The sequence below is a fragment of the Helianthus annuus genome, chromosome 17 (genome assembly GCF_002127325.2).
Source record: "Helianthus annuus cultivar XRQ/B chromosome 17, HanXRQr2.0-SUNRISE, whole genome shotgun sequence".
Taxonomy (NCBI): Eukaryota; Viridiplantae; Streptophyta; class Magnoliopsida; order Asterales; family Asteraceae; genus Helianthus; species Helianthus annuus.
Window position 1 is genome coordinate 21,623,722 of NC_035449.2, and position 11,621 is coordinate 21,635,342.

Here is an 11,621-nt window from a genome sequence, read left to right on the forward strand (position 1 = left end):
TATGGCATATTATTATGTCGGATAATTAGTGTTTAGAACGTTGGTCTGTAATTATACTAGTAACGTCTAAAATCTAGATAATTAATATATTAGTATTACGATATAGGTAACATATTATTTTACCACTTAAAAATAAATAGAGACATAATGTTGTGGAAAAAAAATATATATTTATCTTTTCAAAGGATGTCCTTTATTCTATAACCAACAAAATAAAAAAAAATAATAATAAATAAATAATTTGTGAGTGTCTGTTGTAGTCAGCGGTCCCGAAGGCTTTCTTACACGTCTACTTTTGTTCATGCAATACTAAATTCCCAGTTGTCAATTTAGAAAGAATAAAAAAAAAACAAGTTTCAGTTGGCAATTTCGATCATTTCCAAAATTTAGAAAAATTATGGCGGGCCTTTTTCCTTTCAAAAAACAACTTGGACGTAAATCTCGGGATTTCGTATCCCGTCTCAAACCACCAATATAGTCGTATTATTTTGATCCATTTATAACCTTCCATCTCCACCAAAACCCTTCTACACTACGAACGAGTCTGCCGCCGCCAACCACCGGTTCGAACCTATCTCGCCAGTTTGTTTCCCAGGTGGTTCGTCTCGTTTGAGCCGAGTCTAAACCGTTGAGCGCCACCATCGCGATTGATCGAGCATCCGGTAAGCTTCTCGTTTCGTTCCATTGTTCCTAATCCGGGAGCTCCATGATTAACCCCGTTATTGTTTTTGTTAGCCACCATTGTCGCGTTCTTTTAGTCGTCTCCGTTCATACCAGTGACATAACGATAATTCCGAGCCACCGTTGCATACCCATCGACGCCATCTAAAGGTCTTCGTTGAACCTACCTCACCGCACCGGCCGTCTATTTTTTCGACATAAGGTATCAACAATATCTCCTTGTACTTTGAACATAACATAGCACACCAATGGTTGTTTAAGATAAGAAAATTATCTCAGTATGTTGTTTTGATTTTGGCCTACTAATTCTATTCTCTTAATTTGCAACTAGCCATGAAATAGAGAAACCAGACCTGAGAATATAATTGAATTATTTTTTTGGTTTTGAAACCATTTTCTGATCACCGGAGATAACGACCGGTTCAATACCATATGATTATTTAATGAGAGTATAATTGTTCTTTTGAAAAGTGGGGAAAGGAAATGGGTTTTTGTATAAATCTAAAGAAAATATGTGCTGGGATATATTTACATTGATATACCAGTATAATTTCATAGTTCATAAATTAATATTTATAATAATAGGAGCTGGTGTTTTGTTTTTCTTGTGAAATTCGATATAAGTAATTATCGAATCATAATCCAAATACTTTCATGTCCACAACCATATATATATATATATATATATATATATGTATAGACGTATATATAAGCCCAAACAAACCAACCAGGGAACTCACATAAACTAAGAAATATATTAATAAGTCATAATGTATTAACATAAACTAGTGTTGGTTTTTGGAACACTAAATGAAATTTTTGTACACTTATAACTATGAGTTATGTGTTTTATAACTAAGATATTAGAGAAAAGAATTTATATTATTTTTTTTTTTCTAAGTACACTCGGTATTTTTTTTAAGAAGTCCTCTTTAAACAACAAGACAACACAGTTTAGTATATATAATATTTCCAAACGTAATAATGTTGTAGGGTTTCGTGACGTTTGATCCAAGCTTAGGATTTACTACGGTCATCGTTAATTGCTTAAGGTACGGATTTTGTGGTGTCTTGCTCTTAGCATAATTGTTTTAAATTCATGATATCGTATTCGTTCGTGATTGCTACTTGAACCGTTGAGTTTTCTACGTTCTCTAATTGTTGTTACATACATCGAATCGAGTTATTGTCCTTGCCACGCATGCGATAAGTTACACATTATACTCATTGTCGCATGTTTCCATGACTTTTATTATTTATTATTTATCTTTGGCTAGATGTGATATAGCCTTAGTGTATCGTTAGTGTATTTGCCTTGACTTGAGTGAATCGTTTTATTGACCTCAATACCCGAGCATATCCACCTATGGGGACATAGGGCGTCATCATAGGCACAGTTGACGTGCACCATCCGTGGCGGTGCGAAAGGCCCACGGCGTCTCTATATTGTATTGTGTGCTAAGTGATTTCACTTATTGATTATTGAGAGGCGTATGGATCGATCCTAGGAGTGTAAGTGCAAGTGTTAGTGGTAATGGGATAGGTGTGAGTGCCCACATCCCCACTACATAATGGTGCATTGGAACTGCAGCTAATGTACAAAGTGATAGTGTTTATTGTTAGTGGCTCACATGGGTATTTCTAATATACCTTTATGGTATTCACCAGTGATCATTCAGCGTATTGTATTGTTTGCATCGTTAAAGTATTTAGTGTATTGCTTTTATCATTTATGTGTTAGTGCCATTGTTTTTCCGTTACTGGGCAATTTTTGGCTCAACCGTTTCTTTTTGTTGTTTTCTTTTATTATGTCTTAAACAGGTACTCAGGGAAATCGGGGAAATGTGTGAAGAGTGATAATAAAAAGCTAGAGTTGGAACAAGGAGTTTAATAAAACCTTATATTCAATAAATTTAGACACTTATGTTTTTCTGTTGAGACCGTTATGCCATTTTGGGGATTTTTGTTTTTAAACCTATGGAATTTATGTTTTAATTAAGTTATTATTTGTCTCTGATTACCGAATTATGTAACACGTCAGCCCTAATCGGGGCGGGGTGTTACAGTTATGGTATCAGAGCTTAGGCTCTATCCTGTAGAAAACATTAACTAAATAATTAAGACACGTGAGGAATGGGTAGACATTGGGTTAGGTATTCCGTTATGTGATTAGTCCTTATTATTTGTTTCATCTAAATTCTTAATGTGTTTTCTTTAGATGCCTCCTCGTCGTGAGACACGCAACTCTGGTCGTCGTAATGGTGGTGGACCAAATGAGCCTGATCCAAATATCGTAGCTGCTATCACTCAGGCCTTTACTGCTATGTTGCCTGCACTTGTTCAGGCCGTACGCGGTCCTGATCCAAATCCGAACCCTAATCCAAACCCAAACCCAAACCCAAACGGTGTAATTGGGGATTGGCTAGATAAGTTCATAAAACAGAAACCGAGATCCTTCACAAAGGCAACCACTCCAATTGTAGCAAGGGACTGGATTGCTCATATCGAGAAAATATTTCGGGCGTTAGGAGTTGGTGATGAATTTAAATCAAGGTTAGCATCGTATAAACTCGAAGAAGATGCGCAAACTTGGTGGGAAGGTGTATTGGAGGAAAGAGGAGGAGACCCATTTGTGGAGAATTTACCTTGGGCAGATTTCCGTGCTATTTTCTTCGAGAAATATTTTAACAGCGTGGATAAGAGTTCATACACACGAGAGTATCACAATATCCGCCAGAGGAATGACGAGCCACTTTCTGACTTCACTGATCGATTTTATCGACTAGTTGGATTTCTTGGGTCAGCTGCTGGAACACCAGAGGAACAAGCAGAGAAATATCAATGGGCAGTTTGTGATCGGATTCGTAGAGCAATCATCCAGTCAACGTTCCCCACTGTTGCAGAGGCCGCTAAGGCTGCCAAAAAGGTTGATATGGAGAACAAAGAATTTTTGGGTGGTTCCAGTAATAGTAGGAAGAGAAACAGAGACGAATACCGCACTCCGTTCACTAGTGAGTCGCCTCAAGCACCTACTCGAAATAATCAAAACAATATGGGGAATAGGTCATCGGGAAGGAATAATAGACCATGGCAGGGAAGGAGCCAAAATCAGGGTCAGACCAAACCCTACCAGCCACCAACCCAAGCTCAACCGGTAAACCAGAAAGGTAACCAGAACCCTACCCAGCATCCAGTGTGTAACCATTGCAACAAGCGTCACCCAGGCATCTGTCGTCGACTTACTAGGGCTTGCCTTAAGTGTGGAGATATGGGGCATAAGATTAATGAATGCCCAAAGGCTGGTAACCGACCAACTGATACCACTAGGGGAGCTACTGTGCCACCTACTACGGGAGGGCATGTTTTCTCATTGACTGCAGGGGAAGCTGCTAATGCTCCAGGTACCGTCTCCGATAAATGTTCCTTTTAGTATTATTATTTTGCTTGCTTAGTTGTTTATGGCTTTCATACAATCGTTTGTGTCTTATTGTTTATCGATTCACTAGGTACTGTTTCGGGTAGTATTTATTTGGGTGAGCGTGACTTGTATGTGTTATTTGATACTGGGGCAACCCACTCGATAGTCTCACAACTAACTGCCCGACATCTTAAAATTACGCCTTCTCTATTGGATCAAGCTTTAGTCATTTCTACACCAATGGGAAATTCTTCGGTTATTACTCACATCTATAAAGATTGCCCGCTTGTGATCGGAAATGTTATTCGTATAGCGAATCTTTATCCCATGAAAATGGGAGATTTTGATGTCATACTAGGCATGGATTGGTTATCCACGCATCGCGCTACCATCGATTGTCACTCAAAACGAGTCATTTTTGGTGATATTCTGAATCCTGAATGTATTTATCAAGGATCTCAACCTCGAAAATCCATTAAAATCATCTCTGCTCTTAAAGCTCAAAAACTTATATCCCATGGATGCGAGGGATTCTTAGCTGCTATTAAAGATACCTCAGTGGATACACCACGTGTTGAAGACGTTCCTATTGTTCGAGACTTCTCTGATGTCTTTCCAGAAGAATTGCCAGGGATACCACCTGAACGTGAAGTAGAGTTCACTATTGATTTGATTCCCGGAGCTGAACCTATTTCTAAAGCACCCTATCGTATGGCCCCATTGGAGTTGAAGGAATTGAAAGAGCAGCTGCAAGAACTTTTGGAACTTGGATTCATTAGACCTAGTGTTTCACCTTGGGGAGCACCGGTTTTGTTTGTGAAGAAGAAGGATGGTAGCATGCGTTTATGCATCGACTACAGGGAGTTGAATAAGATCACCATTCGTAATCGCTACCCCTTACCACGTATTGATGACCTTTTTGACCAACTCCAAGGAGCAAAGTTTTTCTCAAAGATTGATCTTAGATCAGGGCACCATCAGTTGAGGGTTAGAGATCAAGATGTTCATAAGAAAGCATTCCGCACCCGCTATGGTCACTATGAGTTTCTAGTCATGCCTTTTGGTTTGACAAATGCTCCTGCCGTTTTCATGGATCTTATGAACCGAGTATTTCATGAGTACTTGGATCGGTTCGTGATTGTATTCATCGATGACATCTTGGTGTTTTCTAAAAGTAGAGTAGAGCATGAGGACCATCTTCGCACGGTTCTAGGAACTTTACGCAAGGAGAAGTTATACGCAAAATTTTCTAAGTGCGACTTTTGGCTTGAAAAAGTGGCGTTTCTAGGCCACATTGTATCAGCGGAAGGTATCACAATGGATCCATCAAAGGTGGAAGCTATCACTAAATGGCCCAGACCAACTTCAGTTACCGAAGTTCGAAGTTTTCTTGGTCTAGCGGGTTATTATCGACGTTTCGTAGAGGGATTTTCTATTTTGGCCTTACCTCTCACTCAACTCTTGAGGAAAGGGGTAAAATTTACTTGGAACGATGATCAGGAAAAGAGTTTTGAGGCACTGAAGCAGAAGCTAGTATCCGCTCCTATTCTTACTCTACCTTCTGGCACAGGCGGATTCGATATATACAGTGATGCATCGAAGAAAGGACTTGGTTGTGTTCTCATGCAGCATGGAAAGGTTATTGCTTATGCCTCGCGTCAGCTTAAACCCTACGAGGTGAATTATCCCACGCATGATCTAGAGTTGGCGGCAGTTGTTTTTGCACTTAAGATTTGGAGGCGTTATTTGTATGGGGAGACATGTAACATATTCACCGACCATAAGAGCCTCAAGTATATTTTCACTCAGAAGGAGCTTAACATGAGGCAGAGGAGATGGTTAGAGCTACTTAAGGATTATGATGCCAACATTCAGTACCACCCTGGTAAAGCAAATGTTGTTGCAGATGCACTGAGTAGGAAGAATTCTGGGGGTTTGGCATACTTAACTGTGCAGCCTCAAATTCAATCAGACCTGAGACGCATGGATATTGGTATACAAGTTGGTGAGTCTGGTGGTTATTTGGCTAGACTGAAGATCGAACCGAACCTTATCACTCAGATAAAGGAAGCTCAAAAAGAAGATGGTGAGCTTTGGGCGGTCTTACAAAATTTGGGAGTAGGAAAACAAACTGAATTTCGAGTGGATGAACATGGAACAATATGGTGTGGGAAGCGTTTATGTGTGCCAGATGATTCCGCTCTTCGTGAATCATTACTGACTGAGGCACACAGTTCACCTTATTCTATACACCCTGGATCCACAAAGATGTATAGGGATTTGAGGCAACATTTTTGGTGGAGTGGTATGAAAGAAGATGTAGCTAGACATGTGAGCCAGTGTTTGATTTGTCAACAAGTGAAGATTGAACATCAACGGGCTAGTGGATTATTACAACCTTTAGATATTCCTGTCTGGAAGTGGGATGATATTTCTATGGACTTTGTAACTGGTCTACCAAGAACCCGTATGAAGAACGATGCTATTTGGGTTGTGGTAGATAGACTTTCAAAGTCTGCTCATTTCTTGCCCATTCGTAAGGAGTACGCGGTGAGTAAGCTATCTGAGATATTCCTTCGTGAGATTGTTCGATTGCATGGTACGCCATCATCTATAGTGTGTGATAGAGATCCACGTTTCACATCACGGTTCTGGAAGGGTTTCCAAAAAGCTTGGGATACGAAGATACGATTTAGCACTGCTTTCCATCCGCAAACTGATGGACAATCTGAACGTACTATTCAGACTTTAGAGGATATGCTCAGATCATGTGCACTTGATTGGACGGGAAACTGGGATGAATACTTGTGCTTGGTGGAGTTTTCCTACAATAATAGTTGGCAAGCTAGTATCGACATGGCACCTTTTGAATTGTTATACGGGCGTAAATGTCGAGCTCCCACATGTTGGGACGAGGTCGGAGAAAAGATGATTGAGGGTCCTGAACTGGTACAGATCACGAATGAAAAGGTCGCTATTGCTCGTGAGAAACTTAAGGAAGCCCAGAGTAGACAGAAGAGTTATGCTGATCGCCACCGACGAGTTTTGGAATTTAATGTAGGTGAAAAAGTATTCTTAAAAGTCTCACCATGCAGAGGTGTCCGGCGTTTTGGTATGAAGGGAAAATTGAGTCCTCGCTTTATCGGACCTTTTGAAATTTTGGAACGAGTTGGCGAAGTTTCTTATCGGTTAGCTCTACCGCCACAATTGTCGCATGTGCATAATGTGTTTCATATTTCACTATTACGTGGGTATAATTACCACCCTCTCCATGTTGTGAACTATTCCCTACACGTGATACGTGAGGACTTATCATACGAAGAGCAACCAGAGGCTATATTGGATCGACAAGAACGTGTGATGCGTAAAAAGTCTTTTCCGTTCATCAAAATCTTGTGGAAAAACCATCCAGAACGTGAAGCCACTTGGGAATCGGAGGAAGCGATCCGTTCTCAATATCCATATCTATTCGAAACCTAAGGTTAGTGTTCCGAACGGTTTAAATTGCATATATGAAACTTGCTTGTGTGTCTTTCGACTACTCTACATCGTGTTTGCAACTTTGTTATCGTTATTCTTACGCTTGATCTGTAACATGAATAGTATACCATTTTTGTCATCGCTAATTTCGTGGACGAAATTATTTTTAAGGGGTAGGGAGTTGAAATATCCGTACTGTGTAGTGTAATATAACGTTAATTTCGAGGACGAAATTTTATTTTAAGGGAGGTAGAATTGTAACATACGGAACTTTCAAAACCTTATTATAATAAATGTCATAAGTAGTATGGCATATTATTATGTCGGATAATTAGTGTTTAGAACGTTGGTCTGTAATTATACTAGTAACGTCTAAAATCTAGATAATTAATATATTAGTATTACGATATAGGTAACATATTATTTTACCACTTAAAAATAAATAGAGACATAATGTTGTGGAAAAAAAATATATATTTATCTTTTCAAAGGATGTCCTTTATTCTATAACCAACAAAATAAAAAAAAATAATAATAAATAAATAATTTGTGAGTGTCTGTTGTAGTCAGCGGTCCCGAAGGCTTTCTTACACGTCTACTTTTGTTCATGCAATACTAAATTCCCAGTTGTCAATTTAGAAAGAATAAAAAAAAAACAAGTTTCAGTTGGCAATTTCGATCATTTCCAAAATTTAGAAAAATTATGGCGGGCCTTTTTCCTTTCAAAAAACAACTTGGACGTAAATCTCGGGATTTCGTATCCCGTCTCAAACCACCAATATAGTCGTATTATTTTGATCCATTTATAACCTTCCATCTCCACCAAAACCCTTCTACACTACGAACGAGTCTGCCGCCGCCAACCACCGGTTCGAACCTATCTCGCCAGTTTGTTTCCCAGGTGGTTCGTCTCGTTTGAGCCGAGTCTAAACCGTTGAGCGCCACCATCGCGATTGATCGAGCATCCGGTAAGCTTCTCGTTTCGTTCCATTGTTCCTAATCCGGGAGCTCCATGATTAACCCCGTTATTGTTTTTGTTAGCCACCATTGTCGCGTTCTTTTAGTCGTCTCCGTTCATACCAGTGACATAACGATAATTCCGAGCCACCGTTGCATACCCATCGACGCCATCTAAAGGTCTTCGTTGAACCTACCTCACCGCACCGGCCGTCTATTTTTTCGACATAAGGTATCAACAATATCTCCTTGTACTTTGAACATAACATAGCACACCAATGGTTGTTTAAGATAAGAAAATTATCTCAGTATGTTGTTTTGATTTTGGCCTACTAATTCTATTCTCTTAATTTGCAACTAGCCATGAAATAGAGAAACCAGACCTGAGAATATAATTGAATTATTTTTTTCGTTTTGAAACCATTTTCTGATCACCGGAGATAACGACCGGTTCAATACCATATGATTATTTAATGAGAGTATAATTGTTCTTTTGAAAAGTGGGGAAAGGAAATGGGTTTTTTTATAAATCTAAAGAAAATATGTGCTGGGATATATTTACGTTGATATACCAGTATAATTTCATAGTTCATAAATTAATATTTATAATAATAGGAGCTGGTGTTTTGTTTTTCTTGTGAAATTCGATATAAGTAATTATCAAATCATAATCCAAATACTTTCATGTCCACAACCATATATATATATATGTATAGACGTATATATAAGCCCAAACAAACCAACCAGGGAACTCACATAAACTAAGAAATATATTAATAAGTCATAATGTATTAACATAAACTAGTGTTGGTTTTTGGAACACTAAATGAAATTTTTGTACACTTATAACTATGAGTTATGTGTTTTATAACTAAGATATTAGAGAAAAGAATTTATATTATTTTTTTTTCTAAGTACACTCGGTATTTTTTTTAAGAAGTCCTCTTTAAACAACAAGACAACACAGTTTAGTATATATAATATTTCCAAACGTAATAATGTTGTAGGGTTTCGTGACGTTTGATCCAAGCTTAGGATTTACTACGGTCATCGTTAATTTCTTAAGGTACGGATTTTGTGGTGTCTTGCTCTTAGCATAATTGTTTTAAATTCATGATATCGTATTCGTTCTGATTGCTACTTGAACCGTTGAGTTTTCTACGTTCTCTAATTGTTGTTACATACATCAAATCGAGTTATTGTCCTTGCCACGCATGCGATAAGTTACACATTATACTCATTGTCGCATGTTCCCATGACTTTTATTATTTATTATTTATCTTTGGCTAGATGTGATATAGCCTTAGTGTATCGTTAGTGTATTTGCATTGACTTGAGTGAATCGTTTTATTGACCTCAATACCCGAGCATATCCACCTATGGGGACATAGGGCGTCATCATAGGCACAGTTGACGTGCACCATCCGTGGCAGTGCGAAAGGCCCACGGCGTCTCTATATTGTATTGTGTGCTAAGTGATTTCACTTATTGATTATTGAGAGGCGTATGGATCGATCCTAGGAGTGTAAGTGCAAGTGTTAGTGGTAATGGGATAGGTGTGAGTGCCCACATCCCCACTACATAATGGTGCATTGGAACTGCAGCTAATGTACAAAGTGATAGTGTTTATTGTTAGTGGCTCACATGGGTATTTCTAATATACCTTTATGGTATTCATCAGTGATCATTCAGCGTATTGTATTGTTTGCATCGTTAAAGTATTTAGTGTATTGCTTTTATCATTTATGTGTTAGTGCCATTGTTTCTCCGTTACTGGGCAATTTTTGGCTCAACCGTTTCTTTTTGTTGTTTTCTTTTATTATGTCTTAAACAGGTACTCAGGGAAATCGGGGAAATTTGTGAAGAGTGATAATAAAAAGCTAGAGTTGGAACAAGGAGTTTAATAAAACCTTATATTCAATAAATTTAGACACTTATGTTTTTCTGTTGAGACCGTTATGCCATTTTGGGGATTTTTGTTTTTAAACCTATGGAATTTATGTTTTAATTAAGTTATTATTTGTCTCTGATTACCGAATTATGTAACACGTCAGCCCTAATCGGGGCGGGGTGTTACACCACTACTACGATGCGTCAACCCCCAGGATGCCAAATACCTCATCAGAGAGATACACGAGGGTATGTGCGGCATACACGCAGGACCACGCATGGTAGTGGCCAAAATCATGAATGCTGGGTATTACTGGCCCGACATGCACCTGGACGCCGTTAAAGAGCTGCGCAAATGTATCAACTGTCAACGACATGCTCCAAAAACTTTGCGCCCCAAAAACAACCTGGTCCCGGTCACCACCGCATGGCCCTTTTAGAAATGGGCAATCGACGTGGTGGGACCTTTCCCTGACGCACCAGGTGCAGTCAAGTTTATCATAGTAGCGGTTGATTACTTCACAAAATGGGTAGAGGCAAAACCGCTCGCCTCGACCACTTCTATGATAACAAGAAAATTCATCTGGGAACACATCATCTGCCGTTTCGGTCTACCAATGTGCATTGTTACCGATAACGGCACCAACTTTGCTGCCGACGATTTTCAAAAATGGCTAGAAGAACTGATATTGAACACATATTCTCATCCGTGGCACACCCGCAAGGGAACGGCCAAGTCGAGAGTATCAATAAAAGCCTAGTCGAAGGCATAAAAGCAAGGTTGGGAACAGCCAGGCGTGGCTGGGTCGATGAACTCTCAAGTATCCTATGGGCTCACCGCACAAGCCCAAAAACAAGCAATGGGGAAACACCCTTCAGCCTAGTCTATGGCTCAGAAGCGGTGATACCCGCGGAAGTAGGCATCCCTTCACCCAGAATGTTGGCTATTGAAAAAATAGACAACAGTATAGAACGCAGGATCGACTTAGACCTTTTGGAAGAAAGGCGTGAAAATGCTGCCATCAATGAGGCTAAGTATAAATCCAAACTGGAAAAGTACTACAACTCGCGTGTCCGCGTTTGTACTTTCAACCCGGGAGACTACGTCCTCCGTGACAATGAAGCATCTAATGCTGAACGCCCAGGGAAACTTGCCCCCAAGTGGGAAGGACCCTACCTCATCAATGAGGTCTTG

General features: G+C 39.3%; 1 protein-coding gene across 4 annotated transcripts; it reads left to right on the top strand.

The window, feature by feature from the left end:
• The first annotated feature begins 357 nt into the window (after nt 1-357).
• On the top strand, nt 358-10,561 carry LOC110922670. Of its 4 annotated transcripts, XM_035986775.1 has the most exons (5): nt 359-662; nt 736-883; nt 1,675-1,733; nt 2,900-4,082; nt 10,371-10,561. In XM_035986775.1, exons 4-5 carry the CDS (start codon nt 2,900-2,902, stop codon nt 10,397-10,399), a joined length of 1,212 nt encoding a protein of 403 aa, XP_035842668.1. In that variant the 5' UTR covers nt 359-662; nt 736-883; nt 1,675-1,733; the 3' UTR covers nt 10,400-10,561. The 4 variants fall into 4 exon arrangements, 2 of the variants coding, with proteins under 2 accessions (XP_035842669.1, XP_035842668.1); XM_035986776.1 differs by lacking the exon at nt 1,675-1,733 and having other exon boundaries at nt 358-662; XR_002583358.2 differs by lacking the exons at nt 2,900-4,082; nt 10,371-10,561 and adding an exon at nt 2,503-2,680 and having other exon boundaries at nt 385-662.
• Nucleotides 10,562-11,621: the final 1,060 nt, after the last annotated feature.